Source organism: Stegodyphus dumicola, chromosome 4 (genome assembly GCF_044657685.1).
Source record: "Stegodyphus dumicola isolate Sdum_Otavi_A_Nest chromosome 4, ASM4465768v1".
NCBI lineage: Eukaryota > Metazoa > Arthropoda > Arachnida > Araneae > Eresidae > Stegodyphus > Stegodyphus dumicola.
The window spans coordinates 33,820,257-33,845,573 of NC_140771.1; the positions used below are offsets into that span (position 1 = coordinate 33,820,257).

Genomic DNA, 25,317 nt, shown 5'->3' on the forward strand with positions numbered 1-25,317 from the left:
ATATACAGCAGCATTTTATCAAACTGAATAATGAATATGTAAAAATAGTCATAATTTAAAAGATATGGAATTTAATATTTTACTGATTTAATTTTTTATTTAAATTTTGTATATTACAAAATAATTAAACTTGTAAATTTCATATTATGTGTATGATAGGTTTAAAAATACTTTTTGGGGATGCAATTAATAATACACAGATATTGCTGATAAAAATAGGCATGAAAATGCATTATTTTGTAAGTAGTGTTTTCATTTTTCCCAAGTATGTTCATTGGTCAATTTTTAGATTCTTATATAATTTATTTTTTATAGATATTAATAAGTATTCAATCACTCTTGACTGATCCTTATTGCCATGTTTGTATGGAACCAGAAGTGGGACGTTTATATCAAGAAAACAGAGCTACTTTCGATGGCATTGCCAGGTTGTGGACATTGCGCTTTGCTATGTTTCACAAAAGACCCCCCATTATGGAAAAGCCTCCATATGAAAATGGAATAGAAGAAAATGGGTTAAACCCAAATTTGTGAGAAAACATTCAGCCTTTTAACCAAAAGAGGGATAAACTGGTTCTGGGCCAGAATCTCAAATATGCATAGAATTGAATGATTTGTATGATAATATTTGTACACGTGTTTTATATGGATATCCTTAAAGTTGAAGTGAATGATGTGAGTGGTGACAGGATTTCAGTGGAAAGCAAATCATGTAAAAATAAAGTAAGCTTCATCCTTTTTCTTTTAAAAAACAATAGGAAAAGGTGAAAATGTATTAAGTTCTAAGCCTTATAATTTCCAGGTGAAAGGAAAATAAAGAGGCTGGTAATGAAAACTAATTCTTTGGATATATTGTATAGATACAACTGAAAATCATTTTATTAACTTTTAGGTAGGTGAAAAATATTTATTATTGAAGATCTTAGCACTGAAGGATCAAGATTTGCTGACCAAATATGATATCAATGATATGGAAGGAAACTATAAATCAATATTTTCTAGGTCATATTTTTGTTTTGTTTTTTCACTGAATGATATAAATTCAGTACTTGAATCAATGTAGCTTAAAAAAATCAAGATATCTGACCTAGATTTTCCATTTTAAGTTAAGCTAGTAAATCAAAGTGCTGATTTTGCAAAAGTGACATTAAGTTGTTTTTACAAATAATATGGGAATGTTATTTGGCAAAACATGTGTATATAGGTATTGGTTCGTATGAGAGTTATTGGTCTAGAAATGATGTTTCAAGGATGTTTTGTACAGTTTGTTTTGTAAATATAAAACTGGCTATCTTCTGCAGAGTGTTTTTATTTTTAAATACATGTAGGAAACATGTATTCAGAAATTTTTCCATGACTGTGCAAAATTGTGTTATACCTCAGAATTTGGCATGTAATTTTTATATCATTAAATTCAAAATACATATTTTCCAGAAATTGCTAAATTTTCTCACCTTATTATTAACAATTTCCATTAAAAATGTTAATTTGTAGCATCTGTTTATTAGTATTTTTTAAGACAATATTTAATTTTTTCTTTGTTTTATATGTGGCTGTGTTAATCACTGTATTCATGGATTTAGCGATATACTATTCTATTCACCACCAAGCACCTGCCTTTTATATATGATTAATCATAAATATGTGGAAAGAGGTTTTGCCTTTATCTGCAGTAATTACAAGTTATGAGTATGCCCAGGAAAGTTTTTTTTTTTTTTTTTTTTAATGTAAATATTGCAGTATGTCTTCTTCTTTTCCCGTGCAGTATTAGTTCAGCTAAATTTTGTAACATACACATTACACATTCATTTATATTCTAGTTTTTACTTGAAAGAATAAGAAAATAGAAATTGAAAGATGTAAATATTTTGGAATAAACAATTATTCAAATTTTATTTTATGAATGCATATTTATTCAATTGCAGCGTAAGGAAAGGAAATGCAGAACTATTGCAGATTGAAATCAGTAAATGTTAATACTTAAGAGGGCTGTGTTAAAACTCTCTCTCAGTATATATATATCATTCATATATATATATATAGTACAAAGTAATCCAGATGTCCATTATCCGGAATGATCTATAAGCTGGGCCTCAAAGCCACAAACTTTTTTTTTTTTTTCCTTGTATGCTTTACGCATGCGCATTTAGCACAAAAAAACGAAGCAACTTAAACACCTTACATTGAAAGAAATTTTCAATAAAGTAAACAAATAAATATTAAGCTTCTTTTTTTTTTTTTTTTTTTTTTTTGTGAATTTTGATACCCTTTAGATCATAATTTCTCTTTATTTCATAAATTACGGTTTCATATTTTTAATTGTATAATTTCTGCATGCCATCTTACCAGATTTAAATTGATGATCTATAATCTGGAAAAACCCTTAATCCAGAATCGCCGAAGTCCCGATGAGTCCGGGTTACAGACTTTGTACTATATATGTATATATATAGCATAAAAATGTGAGATGTTAGAAATGTATGAAAAGTTTATTTTTTTTTGTGAATCAGTAGTTCCTCCCCCTTAATCAGCACCATTCCTCATGTTCTGTTATATAATGCAGCGTATCTCAAAGCTTCTTCCTAATTTTAAGCAATTGCTTTGTTATTGTTTGCAGTTCAAGTTAAAAAGGTATCATTTTTATTTTTTGTGGCAGAGTTTTGCAAATTTAATCTTTACTCAAGCTTTTATTATTTAATATCAGCAACTGTCTAAAGTATCACATTCTTTTGCTAATTATGTATTAATGCATTTATGAGAAAAGGACTGCATATCAATAAGCAAATGACATATTTCAAATCTATTTTTCATGTAAAAACTGAGGCCTATTGTTTTTGTAGCAACATGCAAATTGCAAATTTAAAATTTTCTGAAATCTTGCTATAGAGTAAAATATTTACTAGAGGTTATTGGTTTGCATTATAGTCTTTAGTATTCGGCATTGAGTTAAAATAAGTTTAACATAAAAGAAAATAGCATGGTTATTCCGTCTTCCATTGAAAGAAGATATTAAGTTATTTATTGATACATAGTGTTTATTAAAAAATTTTCAAACAGATTTTAAGATTGTAAAAACATTTTTATTTCTGGTTGTATCCCCTCCCCCACTGAGTAGTAATAGTCTGTATGTGTTTTTTATAGGAATAGCAATATGGTTATTACCTATTTAAATCCAAAACAGAGACAGTTCTTTTGCTGCTGCTCTCTGAAAAATGTTTTATTGCAGTTTACTTTTAATTATTAGTACATAATAATGTGAACAGCTATTTTTATTGTATGTTCAGTTACAAATAGTTTAAAACAAATTCTAAAATTTTGTTCTACTTTATGCGTAACTTATTATGGATTCCATGTAATTGTTTTCTAGATTTTTTTAATGTAATTTTCAAAAACTTAACTAGTAAAGATGGCATATCAATGTATCAAAATTTAATGTTCATTGTTAAACTATATTTAACATTTTTAAATTTTTCTTTCCTGTTTATATATATATTACTTTTTAAGTGCCATTTATTATGTGTTGCTTTTTTTCTCCTGCCAAGATACATGCTGAAGCTGTGCCACATATTTTCTTGTTACTTGTTTTTCTTTGAATTTTTAGTTATGTTTCACTATAACTATTCTCTAGTTTGGAAGTAAAATTTTGTGTCTGAAATTAAGTTACAAAATTTTCACTTCAAAATTTGTCTAATTTTTCGTAATTACGTAGCTTAATTTTGATGTAGAGCATTAGTAATGAATTCATTCACATAAAGTATTTTGTGAAATTTTCATTAACTAATCATTTTGCAGTTAAATTTTTCTATAGTAAAGTGATTTTGGTACTTATGTATTAGCACAATTACTGTGCACAATTTATTGATTTTTTGTAGAAGACTGGCGTATAATTGCAAAAGAAAAAAAAAACCATTTTTTTTTTACATATGTATGCATTATTACATGCATATTTTGCATTAAGTATTTATCCCCAAAATCTATCAATAAATCTACTTTCTAATTCTAGAGTTTTTTACCCAAGAACGGCTATTAGTTCTGAAATAGCATTTTGCATCACATCGCTATAAATAGCTGTATAATTTTTCAGATTGTTGCCGCCAAATATTATCGCCCTGTACTATATTTAATGAAGAATTTACATGAATATATGTATGTTTCTAACACTGAAAAAACAATGACACCTAGAGCCATCAAATTTTGAATAACGTAGTTCTTCACTTTAACGAATTTTTTTTAAGGAACTCTGTGATTTTAAAGTGAGCTGTGACAACACACTGTATGGAATAAATTATTTTTTCTCCAGCATGTGAGATTGTCTGTTGGAAATTCTAAAGATGTGCTTTTTAAAAATATTTTTAAGCCAAATGCTCTCAAAATTTGTATGTATGTATAAATGAAATAAATATCCCTTTGGACATAATATAAAATTTGAAAGCTTTCAGATTTTTGTTTATTTATTCCCCCCCCCTTTCTGGTGAAAACTCTATGGCAGTTGCTTTTTAAGTTCTGTTCAAAGCATTATCCCTTTTAACAATTTTTGACAAGATACATATTTGTACAGAAATATTATCACATATTCTTCCATTGAAGGGAAATCTCACAAATGCATGTTTTAAAATTGAGTTCAAGATAAACAAGTATCATGATTTGTGCTTAAAAATTGTAGAACTTGGTATACAACAAAAGGAATAACTATGCAAATGATGATACCATTTGTGAAAATTGAAGAATACTTATGGACAGGCTGCTAGAGTTGAATTCATTCTAAAAATTTGCTGATTTCTACTAGGTAATTGTACTAATACATAAGTACAGGTTTACTCTCTTCAGTTTAAAATGGATATAGAACTGCTGTACCTTGATTTACAATTGAAAGTTGGAAACCTAAAAGCTTTAAATTATTTGGATTTTAAATTATCTCTACTGGTAACCCCCCTATAACACTAGCAGTAGGTTCCTAAAAAGTGCCATATCATTTGAATATGTGTTATACAAACCAAAAAACTATTAACAAAAAGTGTTATCTCCTAAATTTAATATAAATGTGGCATGTGTGTGTGTGTATAGAGAGAGATAGATATTCACTGGTTATCAAAATTAAAGCACGATGACAGAAATAAAACATAACTGATACTAATGAAAAATTAACAGAAATTTGTGAAAAAGGAAACAAATTATAATGTTTGGCAGTTGATAATTTGCAAAAATATTGAACTCAAAACCAAGTTTATGAAAATTTTAAAATAATGGAAAAATTAAGTCGCCTCTTGTGGATTTTTTTTTTTTTTTTTTCTCTAATATGTTGTATGGTCACCTGTGACAGTATGCATACCTCACATTTTGATTTCATAGACTTTACCAAAGTATTGATCAAATCTTGTGGACTTGCATATCATGCTTCTAAAAGTGCATTTTTCAGCTCATGGAGTGTCTGGTGAGGAATTTGTCGTGCTGAAATTTTGCACCCAAGGCATCCCCCACTTGCTCACTCGGGTGATTAAGGTGGCCAATCCGTTTGAGTTATATCTTCTGTCTGCAAGTATTCTGAACTGATGATGATCGATGAAGCTGAGCAGTGTTATCCATTAGCAAAAACTCTGGGCCAACAGCATCCCTAAACAATCTAACTTGGGGTTCCAATATCTCATCCACATATCTCTATGTGGTTACAGAACCTCATTGAAGGATATGAAGCTCAATGCAGCCATTTGTCATGATTCCTCCCCAAACCAATAAAGTGCAGTTGTGGAAACGGGATATTTCACGGACAAGGGAAGGCAGGTTGCATGTTCCTTCCTCACACCATATCAAAACGTGTCTAGAATCACTGTTCAGACTATATCTGGTAAACAATGCAGTTTAAATGGCCCCCTCTGGAATTGGTTTTCTTGTGCTAACCTCATTAGGCCTTGCACCAACAGAATGGCTAATTCAAGTTCCTGGGGCAGCTTGAGGGTCTAAAACCAACTTGTTTGCCCTTTGAACAGGCTGTCCATCAACTGATCCAGTGCCTAAAAAGTGGCTGGAAACTCGATATGACACTTTGAGGGATATTCATAATCTTAGGTGGCCTCCATTTGTGTTTGGCCTCACTCGATTTCACCAATGATTTGTCATTTTTGACCTTCACTTAAATGATGCCTTTGAGCCATAACTACTGCATACTGATCACTCTCCAAAACTACATTCACTTTAAACAACACTACAGGCCAGAATTCCAACATTCATTTATTGCTCATCACATCAATCATTGGATACGCATGTTTCCTGCGCTAACATAGGCAGGGAAGTGCAAATTTGTGTTTACTTGTATTTAATTAACATAAATAATTACAGCATTGAGCATTGATTGCAACACTGATTTAGCATATTTTTTCTCATCATCCTTAAATTTTGATGACTAGTGTGTATAAAATATACATATAAACACATTTCATACTAAACTACTAACATATATTTCATACTGAATCATACTGTATGAAACTAACAGCCAATACAAAAGGGAGGGATGTGTTCCAAAAACTTTTAAAGGCAAAATATTTGTTTTAATGGTTTCTCACCCTTGCTTGATTTAAGTTTAGACCATTTTCAATGTCAGATGTCGTTTCTCCTTTTAACAAAGGATTGAAAAAGTATATTTTCATCCCCAAAGAAAAAATTTTTCTTTCAAAAGTTGTTTTCTTAATTTCAGACTTTGTCAATAATTTTGCAATAATTATTCATAAAAACGATGAAGCTAATTAAAAGCACATACCCAAAAAGTTTTCATAATTTTCCCTCCCCAAATCAAAATTATGTAGCAACTCGGCACTTGAAGCACAAAATACATGCTGTATAAATGATAAGCACGACTTAATTTCAAAAGAATTTGGAGTGATAGAATGTGATTATATCCAGAATTTATTTTTCTATGCATAAATAAATAGATTGTTATTTTGTACTACACATGATGACGTATTATGTAACTTAATTTTATAAATGTTTAGAATAAAAATCATGTTATCAAAATATGTACATGCATAAAGTATTAAAAGAGGATTTATGCATATTCATGTGCTAAAAATGAAACCGTGCTGCAGTGCCATATGAAGGTTTCTGCAATTTCCTTATTGTATAAGAGTGAAAGTATATAATAAGAGGGATACTTCTATATGTGTGTGCTTGTGGGAAATGGTTCAGATGTTGATGTTGTAGTTGTTGATGATGATGATAGATTCATAAAGAATTTGGAGTAGTGGTTTTAAAAGATTTATTTTGTGAAAAAAACAATGCATTTGTTGTATACGAATATTTGTGGTGAAAACACAGTAAATTGGCATTGTATGCCCACTCTCTAGTGAATTTTTATATTTCTACTGTGTATAGAAAGAAAGTGTAACCAATGGAGGGTAAGCTTGGAAAACAGCAAAGAGTGTGAAGTCCACAAGCCCAAGATAGAAACCCAGTTCAGAATGATTTAGTTCTACTTCAGCCATATCCTTATTGGTTAATGTTCAAAAATTTGAAATTACTAATGTCCAAAATGTTATTATGTAAGGATCTGCATCCTTAGCATCATGCAGGTATCATATGAAAAAAAAAGTTTTGAAATGGCATAATTTAAAGAAATTAATTACAAGCAGTTCCTGTTTTTTAAGACAAAAAAGGGATGTAACCAAATTAAAATGGAGAGTTTAGGGACTACTGCCTATTAAAGTTAGAATTTTGATTTACATTTTCTTATATATATACACACACACACTTCTTTCATTTTTTAACTAAGAAATATTTTTATGAAAACAGTAATTCATCAAAAGTATTAGATATTAAGTATTACATAATGTTTTTCTTCTCTATCGGCACTAATCACTTTAAAACAGAGGCATCTTTTAGCAAAATATCCTCAGCTTCTGATCTGCTTGCAGCTGACTTCTAGGCTGTAGCTTTTGAAAAAAAAAAAAAAAAAAAAAAACTGTTATTTTCTATAGTTTCCCTTTAGCTTAGTGAACTTTTTAAATTTCACCAAAGCCTGAAGTTTTTTCTCAGTAAATAGATCTTCCATTTAGGAAATATAGCTCCTGTTGTTTAGCTTATTGTTTTTTTCCCCTTTATTTTAAAATTTTCCCCTGGGGATTACATTTTACTATATGGTATGATCCCAAGGTCTGTGCTCTACATAGGTATTTAGCAATAACACTTTTTCTGGTTTTTGTTTGAAGTGTATTAGAAGGAAACAGTAATGTAAACAAACATGCTGTGTTATAGTGTTTTTTTTTTTTTTTTTTTTTTTTTAAACCATGTTGGAGTAAAATTGTGTTTTAGGAATATTGTGTTGTATGGGGGTTATGTGTATTTTACAGTTTTCTAAAGCTTTTTTTTAAGGAAAGAAGCTAACCTTTTAATTCTTGTAATTGCTTTAGTATGATGTAATTATTTTGTTATCTTATTTTTTAAACATTAGAATCATATTGTGATAAATTTTTCTGTAAAGTTTAAATCATGTAATTTTACCAATTGTGGTTTTGAAATTTTAGCTTTGATGTGAAATGACAGTGTAAACAAATTGTAAAAATTTAGATGTAAAAATTAATAATTAAATGTTAATTTCATGTGTAAAATTAACTCTAAACTTCATGTGTAAAATTAACTCTAACTAACTAATTTTAGAAACTCTAACAGTTTCTAAAATTTAAATTAATATCTAAAATTTTAGACAATTAAGAGCTAATTTAACTTTTAAAAGAAAATAATAATGCTCATGTTTCATTTCTTGCAGATATTTTATTCAACATAATGAATGCAGTTGAAAGTCTTGATGTTTTGATTTCATTTTTTATACAAATAGTTTTTGTACTTTGTTAGTTTTATGTGAATATGAAATGTATATTTAGTCTAAAAAATGCTATGGTGATATATTGCTGCAGTGATTATAATTTTCCTTTTGTTTAAATAGAAAAAAAATTTAATTTTTTATGAGTAAAAAGCATTGTTTAAAATTTGAAATATATTTATTTATAATTTAAGTGACATGAAAGTGTTTCAAACTCATAAATACTTTATCTAATTCTCAATATTTAAACCAGAATTGTACAATACAGATATTTTTACTTTCACAAAAATTTGTTGGGAAGTACTATACCTGCGAATGATCAATGGTAATATGTGCCTTTTTAATGTAAAAATATTCCTGGAGCAATCCAAAAAACATATACAGTTTGAAAAATAAGTGAGGAATTGATAGACTTTTTGAGGTATTTTCATAAGTAGTTTTTAGTGGAAGGGTATTATTATGGAAAGAAACAAATATAATTATTTTCAAGTAACTATATTTGTTTAAAAAATTATAATTATTCATAAGAACTTAAAGTTTCTCATAGATCAGTTTACTGTAATGTTTGCCATAAGAATTTCTTTCTTTCTTTTTTTTTTTTTCTTTCTTCTGTTGGAAACTTTTGATGTATAGCACTTTTAAGTTCTGTGTTAGTTAACATACTAGAATTGCATATATAACTTTACATTTTGTAAATAAGTCTGATTATAGCTACAGGTAGAAGATTTGTTATCCAGTTAATTTTTTATTTACTTAATTATCTTAGCAAAGGCATTTTTTTCCACCAAGTCTGCAAGTTCATCTTTGAAGAATTTGCAGTATTTCTTCATAGTTGAAGGAATATGATAGTCTTCTCTTATTATCAACACATATTAACTTTTAAATATGTAAATTAAATGTTAAACTGGATGTGATAGTTTGTTCCTTTATGTATAAATCTCTTTTATAACATGTGAACTTGAAAACTTGTTTTATGGTACAGAGAAATAACTTATATAAAAGTTGTTTAAGACTCCTTCCGGATAAATTATTGTAATTTATGTGCATGTAAAAGTATAAAAACAAAAATCGTTGAATGCAATTTTTTTGTACTAATTTCTATATTTTATACATATACAAAGAAATAATGAAAGTTAGAAATACTGTAAGAATATTTATCATGGAAAAATTTTTAAAGATATTTTTAGGTAATATAAAAGCTTCTCTGCTTGTTAAACAGGTTAGTTATTATATGCATTATCATTAAAAATTTTATTCCATTTTTATTTTAATCACAAGTTTAGTTTGAACAGGGTTAAAATTTATCAATAAATATCTTGTAACGATATTAACATCTGAAAACAATTAATGTAATTTTTTTACCTTTCTCTTTACTGCTGCTTTTTTTTTTTTAATATATATTTATTTTATTTGTACTTTACTTCATTTACAGCATCATTAATTGGAATGTTAATGATAAGATTAGGTTTCATCTGTCTCTTATTTCACTACATAAAATGTGAACTGGGTGAACATTGAAAATTTATAATTTTCTAAAGATTAATAAAGAAAATAAGAGTAGTCAGTTTTGTAATTACAAATCTGAATTTTCCTTTTTTTGTAATTTAATAATTTTTCATTTCATTTGTAGTTGAAAGCTAGTAACCTTTAACATGCATAAGTAATTTTAAACTAATATATTATTATTCTGTTTCAAAGCATGCCTATTCATTTTTAACTCATTTAAACAATTAATTGTAATAAATGCATTTTATGAAAAAGTTTAAAATATTCAGTAAATTTCATTATAAATTACATATTTTTAAATTTCAGTTTGTGTTTTACTTGTTTCTTTAAAATTTCTCATCTTTGTTTTGTCATAGCTGCCCTTCTTCCAGACCTTTAATCAATAATTGCATTGTTATTCAAGTGAATAATTTTAATTTGGGCAATCTTTAATTGTGAAAATCAGTACTGAAATCTGGACCCTTACCACCGAGACTTAGTTTTGTTGCAATTGTTTAAACTGCCATTCTATAATTTATCAGTACCTATAAATTATATTGTCTCCTGAAACATATTGTTTTCTGTAATTTTTTAATATATTTCAAAGTTATATTTTTAGAATGTTATTACTTCAGCAATGTAATTGAAAACTCTGATGAGTGCAATAAAAATATTTGTATCATGAAACCATTTTCAGTAGTCTCATTCTTCACTAACCACATTATCAGCAGTTTTCAAACTGCACCTTGGGATGCCATAGGTGATTTTAAAATTTACCATGCAATATTGCAATATTTTAAAAGAAATGAAGTTTAATCTATTTAGTTTAAGATCTTTAAAGTCTTGGTGCTATGATAAGAACAGCATTTAACACACACACCATTCAAAACCAGTGTTTGTGAAAAGCACCTACCAACTCATCAGTTGGTTTGAAGATTACTTTCCAAGGGATGTTTGAAAGTTTACATGTATTTAAGGCAATTTTAAAATCAAAGCTTCATCTGTGCTTAACTTTGGAAAAGAAATATTCTCGAGCTGTCTTGTAATAATAGTCTGAAGGCAAAGCAGTGAAGAACTGATTTTGGATATTATTAAAAGCTGAATAATCCGTGTTCAGTGCCATTTTAATATAAAGCTGAGTATTTGGTGGTCATTGTTATAAAAAGCAAGTATTGTGAGAATGTATAATTGCAAATAAGTAGGCTATGTCCACCCTGATTCCAAGATTTCAGAAGCTGTGTGCAATGAAAAAATATTCACATTTCTCACTGATTGCAATTCAATAATTGAATTGTTTAAAATGTATATTTAATTGGTACATTTTATGTAAATAATTTCTGATACGAAAAATATTTCCTTTATTTTTTAACTTAATGATGTAAATGCATCAACTGTAGTATGCGTAGTTTTTAGGTTCTGACTTTGGGTGCTTTCTGATACATTAAGACGGGGTTTTTTAGGGTCTTCTCAGCTGCTCCTGGAAAGTAAAATAAATAAAACGTGAATGAAATTAAAGAATGAGAAACAGGTAGTATTACAAGCAGAAATTTAGAAATTATATTTTGAAGGTAGAAATTCATCAAATTCTGTGTCTCATCTAGCGGATATGCTTGGCAATTGCTTAGAACTGCATATTCAAGAAGTTTCTTGCTCATTCTCAATTGCTTGAGAATTCTTGGAATCATCTGAAAGCTTCTCAAAACCTAGCAAGTTTGTAGGATTAATAACAAATCTGTCTAATTTTAACATGTTAAACCTTTAACCATAACTCGTCATTCTGGACAGGAGATTTCCGGAATCAGCTACAATGGCCGAGATTTAAACATCGGTATTTATCGGCAGCTATTTGTTTGTAGCTCCATCATCTAGTTTGCTCTGCCAGGCTCAAACAGCAAACAACTTCCACAGTTCCATTTAACCTACTTTATGTTTATCTCAAAAATCTGCATAATCATCTGGAGGGGACAAGTTGTGTGAATAAGCTGGAAGGGACAGAAAAGATGCAAATTAAAAAACAGACTTGCTAGTTAAAAATAAATCGTCACAAATTCTAAGGTCATAGCGATAATATCATTTCTTAGTGATTCTTCTACGACTTTTCTGTAGATTTTCTGCACATTTCTGTATTAGTTATGTAATTAATAAGTAATCATTGATAAAGTATAACCTATTAAAAGCAGACTGTGTACGACGTGTGACTAAGGGAAGTCACCATATCAGTTCCTCCTCCTACGGTTGTTTTGAGATAGTGATCATATGTGCAAAAAACAACTCCTGGGGTCTCTTTATGTTATACAGTCAAAAGTCGTTAATCCGGACTCGTCGGGACTTCGGCGATTCCGGATTATCGATTTTTACGGATTATAGATCATCAGTTTAAATCTGGTAAGATGGCATGCAGAAATTATAAAATTAAAAATATGAAACCGTAATTTATGAAATAAAGAACAATTATGATCTAAAGGGTATCAAAATTTACAAAAAAAAAGCTTAATATTTATTTGTTTACTTTATTAAACATTTCTTTCAATGCAAGTTGTTTAAGTTGCTTCGTTTTTTATGTGATAATACATTCTCTTTAATTCTATAATCAGACATAATTTCTTCTTCAGTTACAAAGTTCCGCTGTTTAAGTCCTATAATTGCTGTGTCTACCGACTAATTTGTCAATCGAAATTTTTTCGTTTTCAATAACCTCTGTTACTTTCTTCGCTATCGGAAGCGAATTATAATGACGGGGAATTTGATTTAAATCATATCAAAGACTGAGTACATCGAGATGAAATACTACATTTAGTATGGAATTATAAGCCAAATAAAATAAAAACATCTGCCCTGAAGATAAGGATAGTGCTGACAGATAAATTTCCAATTCATTGCGCGCCGCGGCGTTAAAGATAAACAAAGTTTACATAAACAAAGGATGTCCATTTATCCATTTTTTGCAGCAATTCCACTTTTTGTTTAATGAACTTTGAAACATACTTTCGCTTTGTAGATTTTTTACATATTAATAAATATGTATTAGAAATTCTATTTGACATAATCGAAAGTTCAAGCTTACTTTTATAAAATTGCTCTAACAGTCTGCAAAAGATAATAAGCCGGATCCAATTCGAAGATTAAGGAACAACGCAATCTGCAACATTAACTGAAATAGATAATTAGATAATTTTAGCTTAGCTTATACCGTCCGTTATACATTAAACGTGCACTCGTAAACGTATTTTGCGCACACGCACAAGCATATTCGCAGCCGTAAAGTTCTTGTGCGCATACGTCAAAGCGACGCATGCGCAGAAAGTTTGTAGCTTTGAGGTCCGGATTATGGCTGTCTGAATTAACAACTTTTGACTGTATCTTAATTTAGCTGCATAGTATTTAAAAATTATATATGGATAGTAAAAATTTAAAATAAGTAATTAGTGAATATATTTTGAACTGAACTGCATGTAATGATCAACTTGCAGAAATATAATTTATTGTTACGACTATAATGGTGCTGTCAGGGTTAACGTAAAACATCTGTTGTAACACAAATTAGTACGTTTTATTGAACTTTGAATTAACCTTCCGGTATGATTAACTTTTGATACTATCACACTGAGGATAAATTGAGATGTTATGGTTAAAAATTTGTAATATAATTCAATTTCATAGGCATTGGGCGCAGTTTAGATATCTTCTTGTTTAACTTTCCGTTACTATCTACACCTTTTGGCTACCCATGCAATACAGTTCGTAAATATCATTAACTTGTAAGGCATAGAATGAGTCTAAGAGTATTCATAAGTGGGAAGATGACTCTAAAAAGGGCTTCATGAGTCAAAAGGTTTAGAAACCCCTGCATTCTGAAATAAAAGTGTTTGAAAAACCATTGTTCTATGTGATAAGCCTTTTTTTTTTTTTTTTTTTTTTTTAACCCATTGATGAGACTTGTTTGTGTTTTCCATACATTACCTCCTCATTTAAAACGTTTTCTGTTTTATTTCCGTTAACGATCTAGAAATAATTTTCATGATCTCATGTTTATGGCAATGAACAGCAAATTGCAATCAATAAAATTCCGATTTCCATACTCAAGGACCTTATTCCGGATATGAATTCCTGGGGTATTTATAAGATTCCTTGCCAGTGTGGTTTAATTTATATTGGCCAGACTAAGAGAGCCTTAAAATTTTGCGTCAAGGAACATGAGGCATATGTTAGAAAAAAGGAAACACAGAAGTCTTCTGTTGCTCAACATTGTTGGTCCGAAAATCACAATTTCAATTTTTCTGCTGCCAAAATTGTTCAAAAAACATCTTCCATTGGACAATTGGATTTTCTAGAGGCATTTCACATTCAAAAAAATCTTTCTGTTCTAGTTAACGATCCTAATTCCAAACCGTCTTTGTCTTCGGCCTTTAAAGAAATTATGTTTTAGTTCTGGTTTCATCAACAGATGGCGCCACTTGCTTATTCCTGCTCAGGCTTTCTTATCTTATCTAGTCATTATTTCCTATCCTGTTCATTGGCGGTTTTGCAGCTGAGGATGGTGGTTCGGTAAAACCATCGAAACTAGTCTTGCGGAAATTTTTGAAAATATAACGCTGATTTTTGTTGTTTTACTTTTGAATTAGCAAATTGCAGTTCAAATCGTGGTAGTAAAATGAATTTTGATTAATTAATTTTTAGATACAATTTTTCACAAGTGGGTTAGAAATGACTGTCATTCTAAGAATTAATTAAAAACTAATAGAAAATAAACAAATTTTAATCACTCTCCAACCTATAGCTGTTTCCTCCATTTCTGTAATAAAATTAGCTTTAAAAACGAGATTGCTATTTTTTAAATTGGTGCTGTTATCTTAAATTTTACGGTGTCTGTTTTTATTTATTTTCAATTCTACTATCAAAAAATACACTCTTAGGGGGGGGGGGGGAAAGACGCACCAAGAAGGAATTATCCAAATGGGACGAAAATCGGTAGAAGTGATGTACATGAACAAATATATATATATATATAACAAGCAAGGTTGTTAATACAATACTGTATGACCAATTTGGTCTAGATAACATTTTGCGCAATATGCTGCAAAATAAGTAAATTAGAAATTGTAGTAAGCTCGCCTAAAAGTTACCAGGAGCTGTGGCTCCAAAAAGTTCAATATATATATATATATATATAGATAGATTACAGTTTGAGAAAAAAATGGATGATTTATTGAAGTGAGCTTCACAAAGTGAAAAAGTCAGTAACGCGTTTGTCCACCTCTGGCCCTTATGCAAGCAATTATTCGGCTTGGCATCGATTGATAGAGGTTGCGGATGCCCTCCTCAGGGATATCGTGCCAAATTCTGTCCAACTGGCGCTTTAGATCGTCAACATCCCGAGCTGGTTGGAGGGCTCTGCCCGTAATGCTCAAAACTAGCTCAATAGGAGAGAGATCCGGCGACCTTGCTGACCAAGGTAATGTTCGGCAAGCAGTAGAAACATGTGCAGTGTGGGGGCGGGCATTATCTTGCTGAAATGTAAGCCCAGGGTGGCGTGATATGAAGGGCAACACAACGGGCCTTAGAAATTCGTCAACGTACCGCTGTGCTGTAAGGTTGCGACGGATGACAACCAAAAGAGTCCTACTATGAAATGAAATGGCACCCCAGACCATCACTTCTGGTTGTCAGCTGGAAGACGGTCAGTTTGGTATCACACCGATGTCCGGTGCGTCTCCAGACTCGCCTTCGCTGATCATCGGGACTCATCGCTGAAAAATATTCTACTCCAGTCAGTGATATTCCAGTGCGAATGAGCCCGACACCGCTGTAAACGGGCTTGACGTTGTGCAGAGGTGAATGGTAGTCGGCACAAGGGGTGCCGTGACCTCAGCCCACATTCTGTGAGCCGCCTATGAATGGTCCTTGCGGTCACTGAAGCACTAGTTGCACGTACAATCGATGGTAATGATACATCTGGGGCTGTGAGTGCCGCTCTGACGATTTGCTCGGTCTTCACGTTCTGTCGTTTCTCTAGGCCTACCGCTTTCTTCTTGACGCTGTGTGCGGCATGGTTGCATGGTTCACCCATTCCTGCCAACATTTTATAATAGTGGCATCACTCCTGCTCAAATATCGAGCTATTCACCGATAAGACCAACCGGCTTCTATGAGCCCAACTACACAACCTCTCTCAAATTCTGACATCTGCGCATATCGTTCGCGCACCTGTATGCGAGGCATTTTTACTGTCTACCAGAGTACACGGAATGAAATTCGTGAAGAATTTATCACCTGGAATCGTAATTTCTCCTGTTAAATATCCTGCCAGTTGCTCAGATCAGATGCGCTGTAGCGACAACCGTTCATTCATTCACAACCAAAATGTAAAATTTTGCATTTTCCTTCGAAACCTGTATGCATATCAATTTGTGTCCAATTTGCTTTATATCTTCTCGGTGCGTTTTTTTTTTTTTTTTTTTTTTTCCTTAACAGTGTACAAAGTTCAGCTACTACGTTAAGACAAATATCATTTTGTATTTGAACTGGTGTATCGTATGTTACATGCTATATATTAAATTTATATTAATGCGTGCGTACGGGTTCGCAATAGATTGAATGCACACGGGTCCGATGATATGTTAATAAAATTTATTTAAGAAAAAAAAAAAAAACCTCTTCAAAGTTCTGCAATATTTTACAGAAGTACTCATACAGGTGTTCACAGTATCACAGAGTACAATCAGTAGTTAAATTTCAAAGTACTAATAATGTTAAATACAGTGCAACTAAAAGGCGAAGCTTTCAATACTCCGAAGTCGCTCTTAACTAACAGCTCAGAATAACAACTGAGGGCAGATGTTCCAGCTTGGCGATATCGCTGTAAATCCGCGAGAAAGCCATTTATTGAACGTTGAAAGACTTGCCCCTGTATTCTTATTTTTACGGTCGAGCATCCTCCTCCTAGATTTTCTTGTTATATTATAGGGAAAAAAAAAAAAAAAAAAAACCTACAATTTCACTAAAACTATCCGCATACGTACAAAATTCGTTGCACTCCTCCCTAGGAATACACGTCTCGAGCAGTACAATCCCTGGACAATAAACCATACTTAAAAGTACGGAAAATTATTGCAGTACTAATAATGTAAATTTACAGACTTATATACAAATAGGACCATGGTCTTGTATACTATTTGCATTATATACACTATATGAACTACATACTATGACCACAGTAAGCTTGTCGTAATGAACGACCTTAGGGTTAGAATTCGATGACTTATGGATCCGAACTAGGACATGGTTCAGCCTATTTAGAACTGTGTAAGGACCGTCCCAAGGTGAATGTAGTTTAGGACAGAGTCCTTTCGGTGGAATCAGATTCCATAACCACACCTTGTCACCTCCGTTGAATCGATGTCCTTAAGTACTCGTGTCGTATCGGGTCTTCATCTTCTCCGTCGCCAATTTAACACGCTCTCGCATAAAATTATGTGTCACTTCAAACCAGGGACCTTAAACGTACTCCTCAGGCGATAAAGGTGCATTCCCGAGGACGACCAAACAAGAGATCACAAGGCAGACGAACGCCAGTACTAACAGAAGCTGGAATTGTTAATAGCCAGTAGTCTCGTGAACAGCACTGCGATAGACTAGTTAAAACCAAGAAGGTTAGAACAGAAGGAGGGAAGATTCAACTCATACGGTGAAGCTTGGAGGCCATGTTACTGTTATCTCTATGACTTGTGCTAGGACGTCTGTAATTGCGACATGTTTTTCTTTTCTTTTTGAAGCATGCAAGCTTGTGTTGCGTATGGATGCACAAATATATTTTCGAAAAAGATTCCTGGGATTACTTTTAGCGTTAAGTATTGATTTTCTTTTTCTATGAATTTTTAAATACAGTAGACTCCCGATTATCTGCGGGCGGATTATCCGCGCCTGCCACACAAAGTTCTTTTAATAAGCATAAAGCAAAGAAAATAAAAATGTTCACAAAACTGAGCGAAACGTTAAATTTGCTAAACGTGCTTATTTATAGCAAAAATATCCCAGGCCTTCTCGGAACCTTCCCCTCTGATGAGTAAGTGATTTCTTACTCACCCTTGCAGTGCCCGCTCCACCACCCTCTCTCGTCTTAATCTTACTGACACGTCCGCTTCCTCCTGCTCGCCATTGTTAGTTTAAGCCTGATAGGTTTGCAAACCGGTCGGAGTTAATTTCTTATCTTTTATTGTGTTCAGTGCTTGTGCTTTTTGGTTTTGTGTTTTTCGTTACCGATTTAAAATGTCAGGAAAACGAAAGAAGGTTGTGTTGACGATTGCGCAAAAACTAGAATTAATTTCCAAAGTAGCAAACGGCGCTACAAGGCAATAGATGGAATTGGATTACGGAATCGCGGAAACAACAGTGCGTGACATTCTAAAGCAAAAAGACAAACTGGTGAACTTTGCATCAATGTCGAACATTGCTTCCGCAATGAAAACGCGAAAAACTATGAAGGGTTTTACCTTTGATGGCTAGACACGGTATTGTATGGGCTAGACACGGTATTGACAGAGTGGTTAGCTCAAGTTCGAAAAGAGGGTTACTCCTGTAAATGGTCCTATCATTGCGGCGAAGGCAAAAACCTTTTTTGAGTTGTCAGACCTCAAAGGAAATTTTGATGCGTGTTCTGGCTGGTTGACTCGTTTTAAGCAGCGACATGGAATCAGAGAAATTGGACTTCATGGGGAGAAACATAGTGGTGACCAACAAGCAGCCGACGATTTCCACCATGAATTTGAAGAATTTGTTTTAAAAGAAGAGCTATCTTTTGAACAAATTTACAATGCCGACGAATCGGGACTTTTGTGAAAATGTCTTCCCACTCGCACTTTAGCATCTGAAAGTGAAAGTAAAGCGGCGGGTCATAAAAGCAGCAAGAAAAGGATCACTATCATGTCTTGCAGTAATGTTACCGGTGAACATAAACTTGTTTTCATTGGAAAGAAACAAACAACAACAACAACAAAAAAAAAAAAAAAAAAAAAAAAAAAAAACGAGATTTTTCAAAGGCACAAGGATAGAAAATTTGCCCGTTGAATACTTTAACCAAAAAAAAAAAAAAAAAAGGGGATGGAAGAACCGAAACATTTTTCAAGATGGTTCGAAAAAATCTTTGTTCTTCAAATGCGCAAACAACTTAAATCGAAAAACCTGAAAAAGCTGTGTTATTGATCGACAACGCACCTTCTCACCCAGCAACAAGCGTGCTAAAGTCTTCTGATGGACAAATTTTTACCAAGTTTCTCCCCCAAAACGTTACTGTGATAATCCAACCTATGGACCACGGAGTCATTGCAACAATAAAGAGAACACACCGAACCAAGCTGCTAATGACCAAAATTGAAGAAGGTTATGATCTGAAAGAGTTTTGGAAACACTAAACAATCTTGGACAGCATTTACGATATTGTATCTGCATGGGACTCAGTGAAACCGCCAACCCTCATAAAATCATGGAGAAAACTCATGCCTAATGTTGAAGCCAACAACAACCTAACCCCTTTGAGTTGTGAAGAAGAGAATGAAGATGTAGACACGCCCACGGCAACTCTTGCCGATATGGTGAAAACAGTTCCGGGTGGTGAGAATGTCGTTGCTAAAAACATTAACGAGTGGTTGGAGTGTGACGTCAACGAACCTGGCTTCGAACGCTTGACAGATGACGAAATTGTGAAGAAAGCAAGGGAAGAGACCGAGAATGAAGGAGAGCGAAGTGAAGGCGAAGAAGAGCCCATTGTGCAGATGCGGAAGACTCACAAAGCGGCTTTGAAACAAGTCGACGGACTGCTGAGCTATTTGGAAGAACAAGACGACGCGGAGTTGGTCGAGAAACTTATGCTACGAAAAATGCAATCTCGGATCAAGAGAAAATGCTTCCAAAGCAAGAAGCAAACAAAAATGACTGATTTTTTCTAAAAGGTGTAGTTTTACAGTTATGCTTTTGTAATTACATAATACATTACAGTATTAAAACAATACATATGTTTTAATTTTTCTGTGTATCCTTGACGCCTCTCGTAAGTACAAAGCACTTTTCTGTTTTCATTAACAAAATACATTTTAGGTTAGTTTTCAGTGATATACTAAAATATTAAGCGTTAGTTAAACATTTCCTGCTGTTTATTTTACGTTTTATTGTACATAAAACGATTTTGCAAACTTGGAATGACTGTTTTCTCTTTTGCTATACCCGTTTTTAGCTTTTCTCGGATTATCCGCGATTTTTGTTATCCGCGGCGGCCGCGCCACCCAATTCCACGGATAATCGGGAGTGTACTGTATGATAAAAAATATCACAATGTCATGTTGTTTTCTTTCCAAATTTGAAAAAAAGGGCTTCATAATAATCAAAATATGTTAAATACATTTTAATGTTTCTGTTTATAGCTGGTATCTCTGTTCCTTAACATACAATGATATATGCTGGGATTTAACCTGTATAATTTAAACGTTTTAGGTAATTCGTTGTATAATTTTCATGAAAAGAAAGAAATTAATTGTTACTATTTTTATGAATTGTAAAGGTGTTAAATAAAGTATTACTTTTCGTTATGTATTAATTATTATTCATTTTTAAGTTTCGTGAACTGTTATGAACATAATTTGTGCATTTTATCAAGATAAACTGATCTGTTGTTAAAAATTGTTTGCATAAACTTACAAATTTCTGGGCAGTGTAGTGATAAAAGTAAGTAAAATATTAACACAATTGAACATGTGGGAAAGGCGTATCCAAGAATTTATGCAGGTATATCTTCTGTAATTCGGAGCTTAATTCAGGGAAATTTGTTTGAGATTCATAAATATGAAACACGGATAAACTGATATCATTAAATTCACATAAATCTGTTTTATTTTATTAATGTTTATTTCCTTGTTGTTGGTTCTGAAAAAGATATATTATACTTAAGACTTTCATTTTAAAAAAATGCAACCTGTGACTATTTTTTAGATAATTATTGCTTTTTAAATATGTGAATTAATCTTTTAGTGTATTGCAGCTTAAATATGAAGTATTTAAGCGTACTAAAATAAAATAACTTTCTTTCCTATCTCTTAAACTATGTATATGAAAAGATTCTTTAATTATTTATGATAATATTGTGAATAAATCAGAAATATCACTTTTTAAAGGAAAAACTGGAAAAGTACACCCAACAGGTTGCTAATAAAACCTAAACAAATCCTTGAAATAGGCAGAAACATGATTTTTAAAGGATTTAATGCATATGCATTTAGATTTCGAACTATTTCTTACCAATTTTCTGTACATAGTAAATTATGGATATCATCTTTATTACTTTAAAAACAAAAATTTAACAATAGCGAAGCATTTCATTATAAATTTAACATATTTTTACTCGAAAATACATGCACGGAACAGCTTAAAAACACGTACGTTTCACTGCCGTAATGCAATGCTTTGAAGTTACAAACATGGATGCCGCTTGTTCGGTGGAGTTTCATTCCCCGATAGGGGAGGAAACTGCGAACCCTCCCTCCTTCTATTCTAACCTCCTTAGTTAACACCCAGGTAATTTCTTTTCCCAGTCCTGCTAATTTCTGGAAATCACCGACGAGAGGCTATTAAGGATGGTTCGATGAAACCTTTCCACCATGCCCGTCTGACTAGGGATGTAAAGATGTCATTTGGGTTTTGCGATGCCAAATAGTTTGTAGAGTTCTTAATTACATATGTGATAAAATTCCTCTCTTGATCGGAATGTAACTGAAAAGAGACTCTCGAACCGGGAAATCCAGCACTGTATGCCTTTGCTACCGTGACAGCTTCTTGATTAGCAATAGGATACGCTTCAGGCTGCTTTGTTGAAGTAATCAATAACAACGGGGATGTATTTGTAGCCATCAGCATTTCGCGGCAGAAGTGATATGATGGCTAAGGCGTTGTGTTCAAAAGGTGCTCTTAGCTTGTAACATTGTAGCTTCTCTCGACTGCGTTTCTTTTGTCCTTTCCGATCCGCAAAAGCATCGTAGGATTGGCACCAACTTTTGCATGTTATCCCTTGCATTACTCTAGTAGAAGTGTTACGTAGGAAAAAAATTAAATTTAACTTTAAAATAAATTAACTTCTTTTTGGTACCGTGACAAAAAAAAAAAAAAAAAAAAAAAAAAAAAAAAAAAAAAACTAACTACTACTAAAAACTACTAAACTTTGTAAGTACATAATCAAAACTTTTAAATCTAAAAGACATCAAAGAAAGATATCCTCCCTGGTGTTTTGGTAGAATCACGATTAATTATGCACATCCACCCCAAAATCTTTAATAGGCTATCTCTCACTAAATGAAAAACTAATTTATATCTCCAACCTGAAAACACATAAATTTGAATACAAAATCTAGAGATAGCCTTAAAACTTTAACATTTCAAATACCACACAGATCTCTTCAAACACCGGGGAAAGATACAAACTCACAATTAAGAAGTTTACTCAACATAATCAAAATAAATTCTGTAAACAGATCGTATAGTCACCAACACTAAAATTGATTTTTTTTTTCTACTACCGCAATATAATTACCCAGGTTCGGTTGAAAAACCATGTTTCCGTAAGGATCACATGGGTGACCTACAGTAGACCACAATTAATACACACACACAAAAAAAACATACAATATTAAAGATAATAAACACATTTATTGAAAATTCCCACACATTATAACTTAAGATAGCTGGCCAGACTACCCCTACAAAATCTTTTAAAGTTACTCATAGTTTTTTTTCATATCAATCTCATATTTAACATTAATCCATTAATACAAAAATCATCGTGAAACACTTCACAGTTCTTAATCATTTTAAGCGGGAACTCAAGAATATTAAACTCATTTAAAAAAACTAATTTAGAATAAAACATATTGAACATAGCACTTAAACACTAAAACAAAGATTCACTTCCTCCAATTAGTTTAATTGACTTCTGACTATTAAACATTAAATAAAAAATTACTAACTCAGCTGGAAATTTGGTAAAAATATTCAATTTTTATCTACTTAACATGTCAACTCTTGCCTTAGTATTAAACATTTCCAAATTTAAAAAGATTATGTATCAAAATAAAAAGTCACTCACGAAATCGGCGTACCACCTTTGAGAGACTCAGGGAGCTGCCCAAATCCACTGATCCAATTTCAAATCACCGAAACAATAACTACTAAATCTTCATCGTTGTTTCCTTTATAATTACATTAATAATTTCCGGAACCGGAGCCTTTTCATAGTTCATAGTTTTCAAATTCCTCCGTTAAGCAGCACATTAACTCAATCAACTTCCCGTTTTCGAAGTTCCACTGGAGATAAGAGAAGGGGGTCGAAACTGGAGACAAAAGAACAAAGCAGACCTCAGGCGATGACGACTTTCCATATTTCCATCTCTTCGAAAGCAAAATAGATACTCCAGCACGAACGAGCAGTTCAGACTGTTCCACAAATGGGAAAAGAAATCTCAGCGACGAAATTGAAAATAATAGGCCGCAAGAATCGCCGCCGTCAAACATGTCGAGCACCCACACTGTCTCGGACCCTCCGTACCCAGAAATCTCGGAGATAAAAACTTAACTGTATACCGCGGTCGACCACCGAAGAACCGCCGCATTTTTCCTCCGCACCATCTCAGCACCTCCTGACCGCGGCCGGCCCCGTAGGAGCCGCCGTCCAGGTAGCAAACCCCTAAGGCTCCAAAAACCTCTTAAAAGTCTTCTCTAAAAATCGCTTTTTTTTTCAAGTCCAAAAGATGCTCTCCTGCCTTCCGTGCAACGGCTTAAGAAACCTCGGTTTAACTCTCCAAGAAACGCCTCAAAATTACTATTGGTTCAAACAACACTAAAATTAAAAATTTAGCCAATCTTAAGGAAACTTAGAATCCCTTTCGCCAACTAGAAGAAAGGTCATAAATCGCCACTGAAATTCTCAGAAATTCAGAACTTTCAACAAGAAGACAGACCCTTTCTTTCCCACGCAACAGAAGAATGTTTCCAACCTATAACTCTGTCAAAAATCGCTGCCCCTTAGAACTATTCGCCTCTGAACGAGAAAAACACGTGTTTTCAACCCCCGCGAAAAAAGGGGAAAAATGCAGCTGGACAGTGACCTCTAACCTCCAAGGAAGCCGAATCGTGAGAAACGGAAATACACCCGCGCCCTTTTAACTGTAACACAATTCTGCCAAACTTAAAGGGAGCTTTGCCGTAAAGTTTAACAATATTAAATATTATACATTAATTTAAAAATAAGGATAATACAATTTCACAGTAAAATAATACGCAAAAATTATACACAACAAAAATACATAAGAATTTTCCATAACAGAAGCACACTCGAGCTCTTTACAGAATCTTCATTATTCCAAACTGGCCTCTTGTTCGTCTGCTATGTAATTGTTTAAGGGCGTCCACGATCCGAGGCATTGGAAGTATCAGCTGCCATCGAAATGCCTTTCCATCATACGATTCGAACTACGGTATAAAATGTTGTTTCGAATATGAAGAGAGTCCCAGAGAGCCCAGTTATAGTTTTATTTTAGAACTATTGATGGAATTGTCCTGCCAGGTAGGTTTCCCGTTTGAAGATTCCCTTAAGTGAAATATGGTTTTTGTCACCGTCTTCCAATTGATCTTTCCTGACTTCTTCATCACTCCATAGGTTTCAATAAGCCGGTGTTGAAGTGCGACCGGATTAACCAGCTCGTATTTCACTTCAATCCTGACACAACGTCGGCAGCTTTCTGGGCAGGGCATTGGCGTTTCCGTGTGGCGATTCTATCCTGTGACGAATAGTTATGTCATATTCTTGGAATTTCTGTGTCCATCTGCCTATTTGGCCTTCTGAATTCTCGAAGTAAGACACGGGTCAACGATGCATGATGTGTGCGGAGCAAGTATTTTCTGCTGTTGAGTTGATGGAAATGTTCTACATCTTTAACTACAGCGAGCAATTCTTTTCTGGTGACACTGTAATTCCACTTCGGTTTAAAAGACAT

The 25,317-nt window shown here is 32.7% G+C and overlaps 1 protein-coding gene across 2 annotated transcripts in view; it reads left to right on the forward strand.

Annotated features, from left to right (window-relative positions):
* Positions 1-10,981, forward strand: part of LOC118192339 (uncharacterized) — a 55,295-nt gene extending 44,314 nt beyond the window's left edge. The window contains exon 8 of one of the 2 annotated variants that reach the window (XM_085814712.1): positions 316-10,981. In XM_085814712.1, the coding sequence (XP_085670838.1) occupies positions 316-534 (219 nt within the window). In that variant the 3' untranslated portion in view covers positions 535-10,981. The remainder of the gene's footprint in view (positions 1-315) is intronic. The other variant, XM_085814713.1, reaches the window with a different exon arrangement.
* Positions 10,982-25,317: the final 14,336 nt, after the last annotated feature.